General features: G+C 44.7%; 1 protein-coding gene and 1 long non-coding RNA gene across 3 annotated transcripts in view; both read right to left on the minus strand.

Moving 5' to 3' along the window:
• Window positions 1–470: 470 nt before the first annotated feature.
• Window positions 471–16,912, minus strand: LOC309396795 (uncharacterized protein). 2 transcript variants are annotated; one of them, XM_081962244.1, is made up of 7 exons: window positions 16,882–16,912; window positions 11,360–11,473; window positions 10,635–10,781; window positions 8,326–8,469; window positions 7,431–7,565; window positions 6,266–6,424; window positions 471–4,331 (listed from the first exon to the last, which is right to left on the minus strand). In XM_081962244.1, exons 1-7 carry the CDS (start codon window positions 16,895–16,897, stop codon window positions 2,782–2,784), a joined length of 2,265 nt encoding a protein of 754 aa, XP_081818370.1. In that variant the 5' UTR covers window positions 16,898–16,912; the 3' UTR covers window positions 471–2,781. The 2 variants fall into 2 exon arrangements, with proteins under 2 accessions (XP_081818370.1, XP_081818369.1); XM_081962243.1 differs by lacking the exon at window positions 16,882–16,912 and adding an exon at window positions 16,697–16,815.
• Window positions 471–20,845, minus strand: part of LOC309396831 — a 155,481-nt gene continuing 135,106 nt past the window's right edge. Inside the window, exon 2 of the long non-coding RNA XR_014176159.1 lies at window positions 471–2,172. This is a non-coding gene — a long non-coding RNA (uncharacterized lncRNA). The remainder of the gene's footprint in view (window positions 2,173–20,845) is intronic.

Here is a 20,845-nt window from a genome sequence, read left to right on the forward strand (position 1 = left end):
CCACTCCTACCCAGGTTTTATGGCTACCGGTGTTTTCTGTGGGAAATGGGTATCTCTAGGTGTATGTGTGTCTCTTTGTCTCTGCCTCTCTCATCTCAAGACAGGCGAGGAGTGACTGGAAGGGGAGGGTGAGGGGCGGGGCCAGCCATTGGTGGGTTCAGCTGACGGAGCCACAGCAGGGGGACGAAAGAGCCACATGCGGCTCTGGAGCCGCAAGTTGCCGACACCCAGGCAGGTGGGACACTGATTTTTTCATATCCCTCACACACACATCCCACCCCCATCTTGGCATTTCTGATCTTAGATCTGCTCTTGGACCAAGGACATTTCATGGGGACAAGGCAGAAAAACAAGATGACTGGGACATGTTTATGATGTGGTAGGATTGCACCATTTTGTGAAGATATGCAGAGTTTGAAATGTCCCGTCTGAGGGAAACAGAACGGAAAAAACAAAAACAAAGCAAAACGTTCTGTCTTTCCAAAATCTTTATTTATGTTGGCCTTATTTGGTTAAGCACTTGGATGAGCAAAGATCTCTGAGTATCCCTTTTTACACAACACCAGTCAAAAGTCAATGGAGGGCAAGCAAAGAATATGGCGCAATTATAAGGGCATGTCAGAAATAGTCTTACGAGGCTTTCATCCGGTTATGGAGAAGAACTCAGGCAAATTTTTCGGCCTGCCTCCGTTCTGATGTGTCGGACTACAACTTCCATATTTGCCAAGCATGGAGAACATCGTAATTGTTTAGAGCTGGGATGTCCAACCTCGGCAACATTAAGTCTTGCAGACTTCAAATTCCAGTCAAGCTATTCCCCAAAGCACCTGAAGGCAGGACAAGAAGCAACCTGGAATTAAAGAGAAATTTTCTGACAGAATAATTAACCAGTGGAACAACTTGCCTCCAGAAGTTGTAAATGCTCCAACACTGGAAGTTTTTAAGAAGAGATTGGATAACCATTTGTCTGAAGTCGTGTAGGGTCTCCTGCCTAAGCAGGGGGTTGGACTAGAAGACCTCCAAGGTCCCTTCCAAATCTATTATTCTATTCTGTCTCTACCTTTGGGGTAATAATACAGCTGTACTGTTCTTCCTATGGGAACAAGCAAAAGAGTCATTGAATTCTGGGATTTGAAGTCTGCAAGTCTTAAAGTTGCCAAGCTTGGACATGCTGGTTTAGAATCAAGCGACATCTTTTGCTTTGTGTCCTAAAGGCGCTATTTCCAAAGTTTCTCATCCAAGAAGCTTCTTCAGTTCTAGCTGAGCTGAACTGAGGAAGCTTCTTGAATGAGAAGTGAAATGTTTTCAAGGGGGAAAAAAAAACCAAGAAAGTCCAGTTGCCTTTTTAAAAAAGCACCTTTGGGACAACCCTGACCTGCGTGACTGAGAATCTCCATAACCCCTTCTACTATGTGGTCATTTAATAAAAGTATTGATGATGTGCTATCAAATCAGTGGGGGCTCTTAGTAACCCTACAGATGGATCTCCAGAAGGATGTGTCACCAATCTGATCCTTCAGACCTTCCGGTCACTGCTGTAATCAAGTCCATCCCCTTTGCAATGGAACATTCTCTCCTCCTGTTTCCTTCCCTCTTTACCCAGCATTATGGACTTCTCAAGAGAGCCCAGTCTTTGCATGATGGGTCCAAAGTAAATCATTTGTGCCTTGACTGTTCTATGATGCACTGGTTGGTTTCCATGGGATTCCCAAGAGCTTTCTTTAACACCAAATTTCGGAAGTGTAAAAGTAGAAAAAAATTACCAGGATTTCATCCGGAGTCTTCTCAGTGCCAGCTGATTTATGAAGAAGGCTTGCCTTTGATTTATGGCCTGTAGGTTTGTGCAAATTGTGTTAACGTCAGATTTGAACCATCCATTTGGAAAACTGAATCGATTTGGAAAACACTGCTATTTTCGATATCCAAAGTGAAACATCCAAATAGCCGTAGCACTGAGACTTACACTTCACAGTGCTTTGCAGCCCTCTCTAAGCGGTTTACAGAGTCGGCCTCTTGCCCACAACAACCTGGGTCCTCATTTGACCTACCTCGGAAGGACGGAAGCCTGAGTCAACCTTGAGCCTGGTGAGATTCGAAGTGCCAAATTGCAGGCAGCCGGCAGTCGGCAGAAGTAGCCTGCAGTACTGCACTCTCACCACTGCGCCACTGCGGCTCATAAATGGGTTTATTTGGGAAGGAAGAAAAAGCTGTTTCAGTGCCTAGGCAGAAACGTGCATTGCATGTGCAGAAGCGTCACTGCATTGATGATGTTACCTAGTTTGGTAATGAAACGTCTGCAAGAAATCAAGCAAGCTCGGCGAGCATTCCACAAAACATCCCAAACTGAATTTATCCAGAGTCAAGAACAAGTTCCCAGTTCCATGTCCCCTTTGAATCAAATCTAACTGAATGTATGCTCAACCCTACACAGTATCCAAGGTTTATGAAGCAATCCCGTTCCTTACAGCAGTGGGCAAAATACCATTCCTTTATACTTTTTTGGTGCGGTACGTTCTCTCCAGCGCACCTATAAACACACACACACACACACACACACACACACACACACATTCTCTTGTACAAAAACTGAAGTTTGCCAAATTTTAATCTACTTCCTCAATTGCAAATGTCACCTTTCCTCTTTTGTAAACACTGTGGATGTGGGAACCACCAAGTCCCCATGTTTTTTGGGGGTTGTTTTTTTTGAAGCGGGTTGGGGTAAAATCCAGGCACCTGGGTCACCCTTTAAAGGAACGTGCTTTCCTCCTCCGTCACGACAAACTAAGTAAGGGCAGCTAACAAAAAAGCAAGGAGGAAGAGCCCCAAATTTGAGACGAGGCCGAGAGCTCCGCTATTGAGTTTTTCTTTTCCTGCTGTGTTGCGTTCTGGGCTTTTAGGATCGCTGAATAACGAGGTGCTATTGTTCCTCCTAGCTTCTTCTTCTTCTTCTTCTGCTCCAGATGAAGACATCAGGTTCATTTTAGATGGGTTTTCACATTCTGGCTTGCTGCACGGAGTCTTGGTTTGGGGACGGGCGGTGTTAAGTGCCACAACAAGGCCCATTCCGGGATTGTGGATGGAGTCGGACACGTTGGGGTGTGCTGTTGAAGAAGCATTTGCTCCAGTCTCGCCTTCTACCATGAAAGAGCTGTTATCTATAGAGGCGATCGGAAACCTGGGGAGAACATTGCTGGCCAGGCCACCTGAAGTTGCATTACGGCTGGTGGGAGTTGATACGGGAATACTATTATCAACAATGAAGTTTTCACCTCCAAGTGTGTCATGGCCACGGTCCAGGTTGGTGCTTTCTGAGGTATTAGTGGCAGGAGAATGTCCGCGTTCTTCTACAGCTAAAAGAGAAACATTACGTATGTTTTCAATGGATGAGGAATAGGCTTCTGATTCCCGATTGCTTCCTTCTCTGAGAAAGTTACCGGCAAGGGGAGTGTCTTCCTCAGAGCTGGAGGTGTTCACTGGTTTCCCGCTTCCAGGAGAAGAAGAGGCAGGGTGCCTGGAAGGAGAACCTCCGTGATCCTTCTCATTGGTGGCTATGAAGTGTCCCCCAGCAGGGAGGCACTCCTCTTCTGTCTCACACGTATCACTTGCTACTTCCTTATCACTGCTAGACAAAACCTCTTTGGGGGTACTTGTCTTGATGGGGGAGGAAGTGGTGGGAGAGGTAGTCCTGTTCCTCTTGGCAACAATGAAAGGTATCAGTAGAGCCACACCACCAGGATTACCAGAAGACGTTGCATTGCTTGTCCCCAGGTTTGTTATAGCCGAGGAACTGCCTGAAGGACCACGTTCAGGGTGTGAATCACCTGTAGAAGACATCTCTCTGCTTTCAGAAGAGTTTCCAGAAAGGTTCTCCTCATAGGGTTTTCCACCTACAAAGGTGTGGTCATGATGGGATGAAGGTCGGGCATTGCTCTCGTTGACCAAATTCTCACTCACTTTCCCTTCATCAACCACGTAGATGGTCTCCTTATCAGTGTGGTTTCCAGGAGACGGGACCTCACCGTGAGGTGAGTCCACCAATGTCATGCTACCGTCTTCCACCTCATCTGAATAGAAGCAATCAGATTTGGCTATGGGCTTCGTTGGCTTGTAATCGAACGTGACACATCCTACATCCTCAGTGTCTTCGAGGCTGTCAGCATGGACTCGGGATTCTGTGATCACACCGTCTACAATGCGGTTGTTGCAGAGATTTCCTTGGCAACAGATGGTGTCAGCCTCTTCCAGCTCTTGCACCAATTCCAAGAGAGAGCTCTGGCACATGGCAGGGGAAGCACAGCCTTTGAAAGTCACCAAGCTCTCCTCTTTCCCAGCTGCAAGGAGAGAAAAGGACAAAAGGAGAGTAACCAACAATATCAACCCAAGAACTGATTAGAGCTGGAAGAGATTGAATGAGCTCCCCCCACCCAGGAAATTGAATATGTCTCCATTCTGGAGTCACCAACTGTCTAAGTTTTAGTTCAGGAGTCTCTAAACTTGACAATATTGGGAGTTGTGGATTTCAACTCCCAGAATTTGGATCTTCTGGATCTTTGGCCTGCCAGACTTTCTATTACTCTACTATGTGTTTTCTATTGTGGGAAAATGGGAGGGGGGATTGTATGGAGTTACTTAATGTGTAGCCAAAACAAAATTCCTTCTAGAAAGTCAAGGTCATCCTTTGTCTATGCACCTGACCGGAACTGGATGGGTGGAACTGACAGCATGGCAGTGGAAGATTGGACCATATGATGGACTTGTGGGTGTGGGGGCAAGATCTTGAACTTCCAGCTAGGTGGGGAAAGCTTTCGGATTCGGGATTTCCTAGATGTGCCAACGTGGCTCTATTAATAAATTGAAACTTTGAGCAATACTTTGCCTTGGATTCTGATTTACTTTTGGATGCTATCTGGAACCCTGACAGTCACCGGCTGTCTAAGTTTTAGTCCAGGAGTCTCCAAACGTGGCAACATTAAGACTTGTGGACTTCAACTCCCAGAATTCCCCAGCTAGGAGTTGAAGTCCACAAGTCTTGAAAGTTGCCATGTTTGGAGACTCCCGTTCTAGCCCATCCTATGACCATCTAAACATGGGACCTTTGTGATTCTCTAGTCTACTGTGGTCTTTTAAGCAAGACGAAAGAGGAAATGCAAAAACGGTGGTTAGTCTTGTCTCTCCGTTCCAGTTAATTCTGTGAGTTAAATTGTCTGAGTCTAACTACCACGTAGGCAGTAGATCCTGTTCCGCCAACTGCTAGTATAGAAGCAGCGGCGATTTCTCCCGGCACCATGCTGCCTTCTGAAGCCAGCGGTGAGCAGACTGCCTAGTCCCCAGACTGAATCTGTAGCTTCGATTTCAGGTTTTGAGGCTTCTCTTTTGCACAACACGCTGAACCTCAGTTCAGCTAGGCTTTTGGCCAAGAGATGGAACAGAAACTGCTTTCCTCACTTTGATTGATGACCTCTTCTGGGAACTGGGGTGGGGGTGGGTGGAAAGTGTGTGTTTTTTCTCGCTCTCCTGGGCCTCTTGGAAATTTTGGATGCCATCAACCATTCTATCCTTCTGCATGGTCAGATAGAATTATAATGCTTTATGGCAGTCATTTTGATTCACCTTATCTTTTTATTACTGCCTGACTCTTCGGTTGCTGATCTGTGAGATCACACAGGGCACTACTCCACTCCCTCTCCATGTAATTCAATATCTGGGGATGGTCACCCATAGCTTTGAGGTGAGGTACGTGAGAATGCTGAGGCCACCTAGCTCTCCTGCTCCTTACCATCCAGCAACTGATGCATTGTATAACACTGGATGAAGAGGCACAATTTGAGGTTGCATTGGGCAATCCCAGCCATTAACTGGGCCTGTTGAATCAGGTATTCTCAGTTTCGTCTCGGACGAAACACGTTACATGAGACGGGATGCTATATTAGTCCATATTTAGCAGATTATATAAGCCAGGCAACTTTTAAGAATTGTGGTAACTTGGCAACTTTGAGACTTGTGGATTTCCAAGTCGCAGAACTCCCCAACCAAGCAACTTTAAGATTGTAGACTTCAACTCCCAGAATTGGCTGGGGAGTTCTGGGAGTTGAAGTCCGCAAATCTTAAAGTGGCTGGTTGAGGAATTCTGGGAGTTGAAGTCCACAAGTTTTAATGTTGCTGGCTGGGGAATTCTGGGAGTTGAAGTCCACAAGTCTCCAAGTTGCCACGTTTGGAGGCCCCGGATACAAGCCAAAGCGGAAAGCTCTGAGATCAAAACACTCACCTTTACGGCTGCTGCCAATTCCTTCCAGGCACATGTTATGAACGCCGGTGCACTTCACTTTGGAGATGGTCTTGTTGGAGCATGCACCACTGGAGCCCTGTCCATCCACACAGCTGTAGCACTCCAGCCCGTTTGGTGCCTGGCTCTCCAGACGCAAATCTGAAGCGGGTGGAGATACACAGTAGGAAACATCTATGAACGTTTGTGCGTCAAGATCAGGACCTTGACCTTTAGGCCGTTCCCAGAAAAAGTCAAGCCAGGAGGTACGCTATATTGCCAAAAGTATTCGCTCACCTGCCTTTTCTCACCTATGAACGTACAGTATTTAACCTGTGATTATGTCTTCCCGACTGAATTGCAGTTAGAATTGTTTTCCCCGTTTGGATTCATTGTTGAGTCACTGACACTGCATTAGTGCCCATAATGTAGCTAGATATTTCCTTAGCCTACTCCACGCTTCATTCATTTTTATTATCCTACAGATGCATGTCAGTTATAACGTGACTTCTCCAAATTAATGACTTTTTTCATTATTCTTTGTGCTCATTATGGTTAGTCTGGATTTTATCAGACTGGTTTTCATTGATCTGTTCTGTATTAAGATGAGTATTGGGTAGAGGATTTGTAACAACATCCATTAGACATCAGTCAGCAGAGATCTGGAGCATGCAGCATGGCCATATGGGAAGGCATGGGGGCAGGCAGAGGTTGAGGGGAGCAGGTAAGTCCTGCAAGTAGCTCGGTTCTATGGTATCTAAAGCTTTAAAGGCCATAACCAGGAAACTTGAATTGCACCTGAACATCTATTGGGAGCCAATCAGGGACATGCGGTCAGGGGAGGCAGGGAAGGCAGAGCCTCACCGCTCTCATCATGAAAATAAAAAAAAGGGGGGGGGAAGGGAAAAGGCGCTGAGGAGCCTTCTGCACACGTGGTCCAGGAATGGGACCACGTGTGCAGGAGGCTCCTCTAGCCTCAGCCTCCCTCCTGCACACGTGGTCCCATTCCCGCCTTCCTGAGTCAACATGAAGGGGACCGCGGAGCGTGAGCCCGTAGGGGGGTTCACGGGTATCTAATAGACAAACAAATCAATGCATCCTGAAGCAACCCTCGGATTTTAAAATGATGCAGTCGTAGATACAATGTGCAATTGAGCGGGAGGATTACCTGGGGTGAAGGTGTTGCAAAGCGGAGTATTGCAGCAGCTGGCGTGGATGGTTCGGCCTCCTGAGTAAAAGCTCAAGGTATCCTCACATCGGGGGAGATTGGTGCAACCTTTCAGCTTGAGATTGGAATACGGACCTATTAAGAAGGAGGTTTGATAGAGCGGCCCAATAGTTCAAGACTATTCAAATAATCAAATTTAGAACAAGGTTGCAATGCTTCCATTCATCTTAATCCAGCCATTCACCCCCATCTACAATCCACCTACCGTATTCTTTGGAGTATAAGACGTACCGGAGTATAAGACGCACCAAGGATTTGAAGAGGCAAAAAAAAAAAAAAAAAGTTTGTGCACTCAGCAAATCTCTCAAAAGCGGAAACGGCCTGTTTCCCCCCCCACAAAAAAGGCATGAGTCATCTTTAGGGGGCTTGCAGAGTACTTCTGGTGGGGTGGGGGTGGCAAAAATGAGCAAAAACACAGCACGTTTTTTGCAAAAACGGGCCCGTTTCTGGTTTTAAAAAAGGACATGGATAGTCTATAGAAGGCTTGTAGAGTACTCCTGGGGGCTGGGGGGGGGGCAAAATTGAGCAAAAAACCGGCCCGTTTTCCGTTCATTTCTGCCCTCCCCAGCCCCCAAGAGCACTCTATAAGCCTCCTAGAGGCTATGCATGGCCATTTTGGTGAAGGGGGCGGGGTTTTGGGAGGCAAAAAATGCTGTATTAAGTGTATAAGACGCACCCAGGTTTCAGCCTCTTTTTTGAGGGAGAAAGGTGCGTCTTATACTCCGAAAAATATGGTACCTCTTTCTTTCTTTCTTTCTTTCTTTCTTTCTTTCTTTCTTTCTTTCTTTCTTTCTTTCTTTCTTTCTCTTTCCCAGATTTTTCCTCGGCTACTCACCCAACTTCCCAGTGATGTCAAGATCCACACATTGGTCCTGATCCCCAACACAGCTGATTTGAGTGCGAGAAGCTTCAGGACACCAGGCTCCCTGGGAGGCACATGTATGGCAGCGCATGTGATTGGTTGGGGCAGGATGAGAGACTGGGGAGAAGCAGACAAAAGGGTGGAAATTAATCTCGAATCTCTGTTCCAGCTGTTGTACAGTTGTGATTAAGATAAAGATAGGTCTCCATGGGTTCCCGATTAACATATGTCCAAAAACAGATTGTCAATATATTTTCTGGGATCTTTTTCCGTTTTCCAGTCAAGCTTACAGTCCTGATATTTCTAAGTGATTTCTTTTCCAAGTGCAAATCAGACCCAACCCTGCTTAGTTTCTGTAGTGTGAATGTGTGAATGACCTTGGAGAGACAAGGGGAAGAGATGCAGCCTAGGAAGCAATCAGATAAGAGAGCGAGGAGCCCCCAGTGGCTTAATGGACAGAGAAAGAAACAAGGAAGGACTTTCCCTTATAGATCGAGCAATTAAAAAGTCTGAAATACTTTCAGAAGTCAAGAACAAATTCTTCTTCCAACTCAGCTGCCCCAAGTCTTGCAACAATACTGTTTTTCATCCCCAATCAATACAAGACATTTGGTTCTCGTCAATTTCATCTTTTTGCCCCCCCACCCCCCAAGCTACTAAGGGGAACTGCAAAACTATGAAGCCCCTCATTCCCTTTATAACAGGGGTGTCCAAACTTGGGAACTTTAAGACTTGTGGACTTCAACTCCCATAATTCCCCAGCCAGCATGGCTGGCTGGGGAATTATGGGAGTTGAAGTCCACAAGTCTTAAAGTTCCCAAGTTTGGACACCCCTGCCTTATAAGATCTAAAGCTCAGAAGTTTGGAAAGACAAAGGGGAAGAGCTCCCTCTAATGGAGAAATAGAGCCACAGCCTCTTCAAAAGAAAATTCCTTGCTTGGCATCAAACTAAAAGTGCAGTTGAGTCAGAATCAGTTCTTTTCCTTCAACTGTGGGGAAACCGAGCTGGAAGACCAATATCTGAAGCTGCTTTCAAGCTGGCAGAGAATCTCCATGGAATGCCAGCCCGGCTCAACTCAAACGAAGGTCTCATTTTCATACTTTCTACCAGCTCACTGAAAATGTGGCGAGTGGCACTTTAATTCAAAACGCCAGTTTGATCTAGTGGTTAAGGCACCAGGCTAGAAATCAAGAGACTGCTTTAGAAAGCCAACGGGATGACTTTGGGCCAATCACCAGGAGGTGGTGAATTCTAGTTCTACTTTAGGTATGAAAGCAGACTGGGTGACTTTCGGCCAAACACCAGGAGACAGTGAGTTCCAGTCCTGCCTTAGGCATGAAAGCCAACTGGGTGACTTTGGACCAATCGCCAGGAGACAGTGAGTTCTAGTCCCACCTTAGGCATGAAAGGTGGCTGAGTGGCTTTGGGCCAAACACCAGGAGGCAGTGAGTTCTAGTCCCACCTTAGGCATGAAAGGCGCTGAATGGCTTTGGGCCAAACACCAAGAGGTGATGAGTTGTAGTTCCACCTTAGGCATGAAAGGTAGCTGGATAACTTTTGGCCAAACATCAGGAGGCAGTGAGTTCTAGTCCCACTGTACGGACTATGAAAGCCGACTGGGTGGCTTTAGGCCAGTCCCTCTCTCTTATCTCAACACCCCTCAAGGGTTATTTTTGTGGGGAAAATAGGAGGTGGAAGGAGTATTAGATATATTCACTGTCAAGTTATTTACAAAAATAATAAAGGTGGGACGTGATAGCAGAGTTCCAATATCTCAGGGGTTGCCACAAAGAAGAGAGAGTCAAACTATTCTCCAAGGCACCTGAGGGTAGGACAAGAAGCAACGGGTGGAAACTAATCAAGGAGAGAAGCAACTTAGAACTGAGGAGAAATTTCCTGACAGTTAGAACAATAAATCAGTGGAACAGAAGTTGCCTCCAGAAGTTGTGAATGCCCCAACACTGGAAGTCTTTAAGAAGATGTTGGATAGCCATTTGTCTGAAACGGTAGGGTTTCCTGCCTAGGCAGAGGGTTGGACTAGAAGACCTCCAAGGTCCCTTCCAACTCTGCTATTGTATTGTATTGCATATAAATAAAAATGAGTGAATAAGTAAGTAAGAATCATTTCTGAAGTCACATTAGCTCCTATAATCTTCCCTTCACCTGGGAATGTTCCATCTTTCAGAAGAGCCACAATGTCTACAGTGTCCTGGGTCTTTCTACTTTTGGAGGCAGGACCCCTCCCTGGCCCAGTTCGAAGGGACCCCTCTTCAGGACTCACCGAAGTAGGTTTCATTGTTACAGCCATCCTCCGCACAAAAGTTTGCTTGGTATGAGAGGGTCATGAGATGCGAAGTCATGGAAAACGATTCAAATGGATAGAGCTGCCGAGCGCAGCCTTTTCTCACGGTCTGGAATTCCAGAAAAGCTGAGGGGGAAAAAAAGGAGGAGATGGAAAGATTTTTTTTTTTTCAGGCTGGAAATTAATCCAGGAGAGAAGCAACGTAGGACTAAGGAGAAACTTCCTAACAGTGAGGACAATCAACCAGTGGAACAGCTTGCTTTCAGAACTTGTGGGTGCCGCATTGCTGGAGGTTTTTTAAGAAGACAACCATTTGTCTGAAATGGTGTAGGGTTTCCTGCTTGAGCAAAGGGTTAGGACTAGACTTCCAAGGTCCCTTCCAACTCTTTTACTCTGTATTTTGCACCACTGATTGCAGCATTTGCAAACACCGGATCCCACTAAAGTGACTTTTTCAGTGCAGCTGCCCATTGTTGTTCTACGTTCAAACCACCCGTGTTCTGACTTCCTTGCAGAAGACAAGAACATTGTTGAACAAAGGGGGGCAGCTGCTGGTCAGGTCAAGAAGGTAGCCGTAACATCCTTAAAGCTCTGCCTGTTTTGAAAACTGGGCAGAGAGCTTCGATTGTACCATTGTGGCCATCTTGATTTTTTGGGGGGGACTACACACACTGCAGACCACACTTGCGACAAATGACACTTACAGACATGTGCCTTTCGGACTGATGTTGTGCAGCTGGCTGAGGAATCTTCGCAGGTCACGTTCTCTCCAACACAACTGTATTCTCCGTGGCATGTGTTACACTGCAGGCAAAACACTGGGAAGAAAAGAAGGAAAATTACTTACGGCACCTTTAAGACTGTAGTACTTCCCTTAAGACATGTGAACTTCAACTTCCCAGAATTCCCCAGCCAACTGGGGAAATTCTAGGAATTAAAGTCCACGTGTCTTGAGGTTGCCAAGGTTGGACACCCTTGCCTTAAAGGTTTTAGAGCCCACCCAACTCCGAGAATATCCAAATCCTTAACTGAAAACAGCACAGAGGCAACTGAAGGGAAAGGAGGGTTAGAAGCCTCTGTTATGCACTTATTTGATGCTACAGAGAAAGAAATAACATGGATTGGATAAGAAAGAGGACAATAAATGCATAGTATATTAAAAATGTCTCATATATTTTAAAATCTGTACCCTGTGAGCTTGCGAGTTGTTTGACACTGACATGAGTGGCACATAAATGTAATAAATACAATAAATACAATAAATACAATGTCCATGCCTAAAAGAAGTAATTTGCATGCACTATAAACCATGCCACAAAAGGATTTTTGGAAAACCCAATTGTTACTAAAATAACTTTTAACACCCAGTTTCAGGAGCCAGAAATGTATAGCTGTGTTCATCTTTACTTTAGCCTTTCTATCTCTTCTACATTCATCAGCGTAGCGAATCATCCTGCCTCTGCAATTAAATGGCAGAGAACACGGAGGACTAGAAACTTCCTGTTGAGAGAGGCGCCTTTAAATTTAAACCCAGAGTTTTAAGAGAATTGGGAGGGGGTGGTATGTGGAACCAAGAAGAAACTCTGGTTTTGTGTCTAATTATTCTGTTTTCTTGTCACTTCCATCAGCTTGAAGGAAACTAAGTGATGTTTACGTGAAATCTGAGGTAGCCTTTTGAAGGGTGGAGTTGTGTTCTGCTATTTATCTACTTTCAGCAAGTAGAAACATGTCTTCTCAGCTTCACTATTAGGCCATTTTATTATTGCCAGTAAACCTATCCATGTTCAGATATTCAGGACACATACAAGACTGGATTGCATCTTGCAATAAACTCTTGATTGAGTTGTTTATTGAATAACTTGCAGTGTATGTAACTGGCTAAGCCAGCAACCACCTTCTGCAATCCTGGATTTATATAATGCATTAATCCAAACTAATAAAGTTAGTTTGGTTATTGCAATACGTGAGTCTAATCTCAAAAGGGGATCAAGTGATCAAGGGGATGCGGTAAGGGTTGTAACAGTGAAAAAAACGGTTGTGAGTCACTTTTTTTCAGTCCCATTGTTGGCTTTCAGTTCATCTTGACTTGCTGCTTTCTATATTTGTTAGTTCCTGAGGCTGACCTGGGTGTAACAATTCCCACGTGCCTTCAATTTTCCTATCCAGCTGCCATTGTTGACCACTAGCATGCAAATGCAAGAAAACATCTTCATAAGGAAAGCATATTTCCATTATAAGTAAGGCATGCTTTCTCACAAGTACCAAGTTTTCCAGAAAATAAGAGAGGGTCTTATTTTCTTTTGACCCCCCCGAAATAAGCGCTTGGCCTTATTTTTGGGGAGGTCTTATTATTTTTGAGGTGCAGGAGGAGGCAAGCGTGGTCACCTCATGGCTGCTGCTATGTTGTCATATTTTTGGGGAGGGCTTATTTTTTGGGGAGGGCTTATTTTAATGCATGCACTCAAAAGCCCAATTGGGCTTATTATCCAGGGATGGCTTATTTTCAGGGAAACATGGTATGCCCCACTGAATTCAGTGGGGAATTGTCAAAAGCTAGTGAATGGAGGTTACGATCTTTTGTATAATTATGCATAAATAATCCCCATTGGACATTGATGGCTGAACCAGCCAGCAATATATTCTATTATTTTGAGTAGCATTAGAATTTTTTCCTATTTTTTTTCCAGCTGCATTAAGTATTCTGAAAATCAATCAACTCTAGAAGCTATTTAACTTTTAAAAAATCGATCACTGAGTTTTGAAAAAATAAAATATTTTACATATACAATATAATAGCAGAGTTGGAAGGGACCTTGGAGGTCTTCTAGTCCAACTCCCTGCCTAGGCAGGAAACCCTATACAGTTTCAGACAAATGGCTATCCAACATCTTCTTAAAGACTTCCAGTGTTGGAGCATTACACAACTTCTGGAGGCAAGCTGTTCCACTGATTAATTGTTCTGACTGTCAGGAAATTTCTCCTCAGTTCTAAGTTGCTTCTCTCCTTGATTAGTTTCCACCCATTGCTTCTTGTCCTGCCCTCAGGTGCCTTGGAGAATAGTTTGACTCCCTCTTCTTTGTGGCAACCACTGAGATATTGGAACACTGCTATCATGTCCCCTGCTAACGTATCAAGTTACTTACTTTACAACTACTCTAAACTAAAACACATTGAAGGCATCTAACTGTCTCTTCTCTCAATCACTTTCCGGATGACTTGTTCATTTTGCACCATAGATGGGAAGAAGCAGCTAAATTTATTTTTTCATCTGTTAAAAGATAAATACAGGTTTTGTTTATCTGCAGGCTGGATGCAGTGTCTGCCCACTGATTGACAGGACAAAGCTTAACATTCATGGTAACATTAATAATATTAATATTATGATATCATGATGTGTTTTCTTTCAAACCTGTCAAACCTGTCGCAGATATTCTTGCCGTATTATTACAGTTTATACGTGTTCAATAATTACCCTGTTATTGCAACTGGATGCAAGCAATGCGTTGATCATGCGTCTTCCAAGTGGCCACATATCTTGGTTTGGCCACCCTCAACAGGTGGTGGAACAGTCCTCAGTGCTACAAGCCATTATTAAGATGCAATGATCCATCAAACGTGTTGATTTTACTTTGGACAATGATGCCTTACCAGTTTTTTTTTTCTTTTTCTGGTAAACTGAGTTGAATTGCAACCTACATTAGATGTCTGTGGAGATTCTCAGTCATCCTGGTTACGGTCCTGTCTACAACACAGTCCTTTCAACAGTCCCAAGAAGGCTCCACACCCATTTGTCGGGGGTAAGGAACAAAAAGCCTGCCGAATCCTTCCCTCTTTCCTGCCGACGTCTCCCGCCATGTTCTCTCGCCTCACACGATCTGCCTGCACTGGGCTTTGTAGAGGATTCGGCACCGCCTCACAGAATCATGCTAAAGTGGTTCTCTCCTTGGTGATTCTGGTGGAATTGGCCAGCCTCTCTCCCTCTTGCTGAAGAACAGTGGCCCCGAGGACACAGAAACACCCCCAAGGTGGCCTTAACAACTCACTTAAAAGGATGCAAATGGCCAGCTGTCTGCAAGGAGTGTCAATCCTTCCATTCCCCACCACCCTGTCAGAGCTGAAGAAGCTTCTTGGAGGAGAAGCGAAACGTTTGCAAAGAAAAACTAAAAAAATCCAGTTGCTCCTTGAAAAAGCACCTTTGGGAAAATCTACACTAGGTGTTTCAGCTGAAATATTCTCCAACAGTGGACTCCAGCATTCAATATTCCGGAGCCAACTCAGCTATCCCTGTGAATTGAAATCTACGTATGGAGGTTGGGGAAAAAACGACCTAAATCAATGTCCATGGAGATTCTCAGTCATTCAGGTCATGGTTGTCCCAAAGGTGCATTTTCAAAATGCGATTGGATTTTGTTTTTTTCCTTGAAGACGTTTCAGTTCAGCAGTTCCAAGAAGCCTCAGCACCCATTTGCACTATGAGGGCCCAGATAAAACTTCCAAGTGGCCTCAATGACTCTCAGAAAGACCACTAACGACCAGAGGACTGCAAGGTATATCAATCCTTCCATCCGCCACCATTCAGACGGAGCTGAAGGAGCTTCTTGGATGAGAAGCAAAACACTTTCAAGGAAAAACAAAACACCGTTGCCTTTGGAAAAAAAAATGCCTTTGGGACCTATATAAACAGTCTTATATTGCTGAAGGTAAAGTCCCTTCTGAAGCAAGGCGTTTACTTCTAATACTCTGAATGTGTTAGGACAGAGTTTCTCAACCCTGACATCTTTTAAGACGTGTAGATTTCAACTCCCAGAATTCCCAAGCTAGCATGCTGGCTGGAGAATCCTTGGAGTTGAATTGAAATCCATGCATCTTAAAGCTGCCAAGATTGAGAAACACTGTGTTGGAAAGCAGAACGGATGGGAACGTGAGAGCGGCTAATAAAAGTTCGCTTCAGTGAAAATTGTAAAACGGATTCTGAGGCTCCTGCAGCATAGACCAGTAAAACATCATCTAAGAAAGACCACAAGAGTTTTGATGAAGAGAACCTTCTCCAGAAAAAAGGTGGCGTACCATTTCCCCCCCCCCCCCAAGACACACATCCGAAACAAAAGTGAAGATTCTTCCATCAGTAAAAGAGCTACAGAACTTATAAGGAAAGTAGAATAATTCTTTTTTTAAAAAATAATTTTTGTTAAACAATTTTCTTCATTTCATATCACAGTTTTCATCTTTACAACACTTCAGTATCAGTATACCTCCTATACATACACACACCACACACACACACACACACACACGTATGTATGTATGTATGTATGTATGTATGTATGTATGTATGTATATATATATATTGTAATTGTACTGATAAATAAATAAAGGGAGACTAGTATAGATCTATTTCAAGCTAATTAGCTCTCATCAGCTAGCCATACCCTTACTGGGATTTGAACCTGGGCTATATTATATGTTAGGCAGGAGTCTTAGCCACTAAGCCCCAGGCTCTCCTCCTTATCAGTTGAGCCAGGGAAATAGGTATGTATTTGTGTTACAATATATAATATTCATACATATATACATACAACACTCCACACACACCCCACCAAGATTTATAGAAAGACGGCAGCTCCGATCACATTTTAAGCCGAAAACACCAGCCTGAAGATGGTGAGTGGGACCTCGCCGAAACGTTGCCAAGACAATCTCAATCTTACCCGGGAAAAGACACGAATACAAACAAGACCAGCATACCTACACCTGTGAAAATCTACGAGAACAAATATATACAGTAAGTACATATATAATACATTTTATCGCATCTTATCATACTGTAATGTTATATATTCTTCAACTATCCTTATATTTATACTTATTTCTGTTTTCTAATAAGTTAATCATCTTTCTTTGTTCATTTCCGAATCTTTGCTTCTAATCAATTGTACCAGAAAGTAGAATAATTCTGATAAGTTGAACTAAAGCAGAATATGAGAGTTGCGACTTGAATAGCAATAAAATGGAGTCTACCAAGGCACCCAGTCTCGTTTTACCTTGGCTGAGGAGGGTGAGGAGCAGAAGCATTAACAGGTTCTTAGCCATCTTGAGATGCCTCCAAGTTCCCCCTTAGTATCCTGCTCCCTGGACGTGGCCAGCTGCCCGTCACTGCTTCTCATAAGCTTCTAAATGTTCCTGGCTGAACATTCCCTTCTATATGGACCTGCCCAAAACCAAATACCTGTCTGGGTTTTCATTGGTCTCGAGCTAAGATCCTCCTCTGTCCCAAGGAGTCAGAAAGGGCAGTTTCACCTCCGGCATGTGAGCAGCCATCCCAAAGGATGCTCTGCAAGAGATCCGCCTGGTATCAGGATGAGTCACAGCTGGAATTCGTCCGGAGCTCCTGAATGCATCCCAAAGGACACAGGGGAAGTTGAAGCACAGCAGGAATCCAGCCCAGCTGGTTGGAATGAGAGGGAGGAGAAAGAGAGGGAGAGAGGGAGAGAGAACAAACCGGCAGGGAATGGGAGAACGAGAAAGAAGAGAAAGGAATGAGGAGTAAGTCTGGAAAGAATGCTTCCCAGATAGTCCCTGACTTATGAACACCGTTGAGATCAGAAATTCCATTGCGAAGTGAGACTCATTAGATAGGATCACCTGCTAAAGGAGAAGAGAGGAAAGGAGAGGAGAGGAGAGGAAAGGAAAGGAAAGGAAAGGAGGAAAGGAGAGGAGAAGAAAGGAAAGGAGAGGAGAGGAGATGAAAGGAAAGAAGAGGAAAGGAAAAGAGAAGGGAGGAGAGGAAAGGAAAGGAAAAATGCATTCCAGCATGGAGTCTCTTCATGGCATTTGTTTGCCATTTTCAATCCATTGGAATAGTGCAGAAGGGACCGTAGAGGTCTTCTAGTCCATCCCCCTGCTCAAGCAGGAGACCCTCTACCATTCCAAACAAGTAGCTCTCCAGCCTCTTCTTAAAAGCCTCCAGGGATGGGGCACAAACAAATTCTAAAGGCTCCACTGGTTGATTGTCTTCATTTTTAGGAAGTTAATTCTTAACTGCTTCTCTCCTGGGTTAGTTTCCATCCATTGTTTCTTGTCCTGCCCTCTGGTGCTTTGGAGAATAATTTAATCCCCTCTTCTTTGTAGCAGCCCCTCAATTACTGGAACACTGCTAACATGTCACTCCTAGTCCTTCTTTTCTCTACACTGGCGATGCCCAAATTCTGCAACCGTTCTTCACATGTTTTAGTATATGTTCCAGACCTTGAATCATCCTAGTTGCTCTTCCCTTCAGTTTTGTCCAAAGTCTCAACATCTGTTTTGTAACTTGGTGACCAAAACTGGAAGCTGTATTCCAGGCATGGTCTTACCAAGGTTTGATAAAGCGGTACTCATACTTTACGTGATTTTGATTCTGTAGCCAAGGGAATGTAATCAGTCTGGCAAGATTCTTGTAAATAACTGCTTTGGTTTATTCACCGAATTGTCATTGGTTCCTTGTGTCTGACAGATTGCTGAGTGAGTTGTGCGCAATGTTACCGTCTTTTTTTTTGCCCCACTTGTTAAAGTGAATGACTTGGTCATTAAGCAAACCTGGCTTCTCCGACTGACTTGGCTTGTTGCAAACTGGCTGCCAAAGTTGCAAATGATAACCAGCTGGCTAAAGGATGCTGCGTTTGTCCTAAATACAGGCCAGTTGCCAAGCAGCCAAACTGTGATCATGCGACCACGGGGATGCTGCAGTGGTTGTAAGTCTGAGGACCGGTATTTTTTTTCAGCACTATTGTTGTTAGGGTTCCAGGTAATAGACCCATAGTAAGCAAAACTCCGAGGTAGTTAGATTCCTCAAAAAAATAGCTTTCTTGGATCTATCATCCTGGCACAGTTCTGGTGAAAACAGACTCTGAAAGTTCCCACGGTTTTCACCTAATTAAAAGTAAAAGTTTTTCCCTTTCCCCAAACAATCAGTCACATGGTCCAATTGAGGTGCTGTCTGGTTACTGGGTAACATCATTCCTCCTCTCTCTGACCAGGTGTGAGAATGTCCTTGGTTCCCAAGAGAAAGTATTTTGCTTTGGCTACAGAATCCCTGCTATCTCTATTCCCTCCTCTCTATCCTTCAACTCCAGTGTGGCAAGACTGAAGCTTCCAAATGGCTTCGGTTGGTTCGGCTTCAGGGTGGATAATTGTAACATTGAATGGTGACTGAACGAACGGCTGCAAATTAAGGGCTACTATCTGACTGCTGAAATGGCGTCCATGCCAAGCTACCAACCTCTTATTCACACCGCTGGCAAAACTTGCTTAGTTTAAATCTGGGGTTTGGGTTGACTTGGCATCTTACGTAAACACAGGGCAAGTTTCTGGTTCAACACGTTGAGCAAACCCCAAAAAAAGGATACCAGTGTTGTATGTTGCAATGCCATACTCTTTCATCTCAAGGACTTTGGGTGGAAGAGCAAAAGCTGGACAGCATCCCAGCAACCTGCCTCTTATATCACCCTAGTTCTGAAACCGGGCTGTGTCAGCACCGGGAATTCAAACGTTTCAAGGAAAGCGTGTTGAAACACATGGAGTGCACACAGGGGGACCAAACTCAACTCTGTCTACTCTCGGTAAGCTGTTTAGAGTCTGTTTCACTGGAGCAGCCGAGAGTGTTGTGGCCCCCCAGCAACCAGGAGAGCTGGCAGAAGATTTGGACAGTGAGGAGGTTGGGGAGGAACATGGGCCAGTCCTGGAGTCTGGAGAAGGCTCTGATGAGGGCTCTGCGTCGTAGGCAGAGAGGGGACCAAGGCCATCTGGTAGTTATTTGCTGCCTTTCGAGCCTCCGGAGTCTGACATCAGCGAAGCAGAAGAACAACGGGAGCCTGTTCCCCAGAAGGCAAGAACAATTAAGAAAACAGGGTTGACTCGGGAGTAAGGCTTGGAGACGATTGCCCCCCGCCCTTCCATAAAACATAAAAGAAGAGCAAAGCGGATGTGAGCTGTTGCAGGAAGCAATTAGTTAATCTGGTCGGTTCAAGCTTTGAAAAGTTCTATTTGACTCTGTGCTAAGTTTGGCCTTGCTCTGCATTTGGCAGTTAGGTCTCTGGCTGCATTCCCAGGGAGATAAGGTGGGTGTTTATCTATCAACCTTCCCCTGAAAGACTGTGGCAACTCGAGCAGACATCTGTCGGACTCTTCACGGAATGTTTGTGAAGCCTTGCAGACTGTTGATGACCATAATTTGCAGCTGTATAAATAAAAGAGGGTTTTTGATACTAAGATTATGATTTATGCTTTATACGGAAGCCTAGGTTAGAACAGAGAGTCCCTGAACTGAATAAACTCAAAACCAAAAAAACTGCTGTTTCCAGGATGTTCTTGTAGCACAACCAGGCCTGGCAACTCCAGAAAAGATGTAGCTGCTTTAAAGAGCTGCAGATAAGTGTGATGTGAGCACCCCTGGGTGCACCAAAGCACTTTTTGGGCTTTAGCTTGAAAGTGCTGCACACCCTGTTGTGTGTTTACTAAAAGACGACTTTAAAGGTTTTGTTTGTGCGGTTCCTCCTGCGAGCAGAGGACATCCCTAAGTTAGGAGGCACCAGGAAATCCCCAGTGGCTTTAATGATGATTCAGTTTCCACTTTTTTTAAATTGATGCCTCTGTTCAGGTGATGGACAGATAAAAAAACACTGTCTCACTAGATAGGGCTCCACAAGGGCAGATGTGTGAGTCAGCTGCAGAAATAGAGTTTGATATCAACTTAGAAAGGGACGTGCTGGCTCAGTGGCTAAGACGCTGAGCTTGTTGATCAGAAAGGTTGGCAGTTGGGCGGTTCAAATCCCTACTGCCGCGTAATGGAGTGAGCTCCCGTGACTTGTCCCAGCTTCTGCCAACCTAGCAGTTCGAAAGCACGTAAAAAATGCAAGTAGAAAAATAGGAACCAACTTTGGTGGGAAGGGAACAGTGTTCCGTGCACCTCCGGCATTTACTCATGCCGTCCACACGACCACGGAGACATCTTCGGACAGCGCTGGCTCTTCGGCTTTGAAATGGAGATAAGCACCGCCCCCTAGAGTCAGGAACAACTAGCACATAGGTGCGAGGGGAACCTTTACCTTTACCTTATCAACTTAAATCAGACCCGGAGTTTAAAGCTAGAGTAGCTCCGATTTGCATACAGCCCCATATTTATACTATTTGTGTTGTTTGTATTTTTGGCCATG

The sequence above is a fragment of the Natrix helvetica genome (genome assembly GCF_964273705.1).
Source record: "Natrix helvetica genome assembly, chromosome: 9".
Lineage (NCBI taxonomy): Eukaryota > Metazoa > Chordata > Lepidosauria > Squamata > Natricidae > Natrix > Natrix helvetica.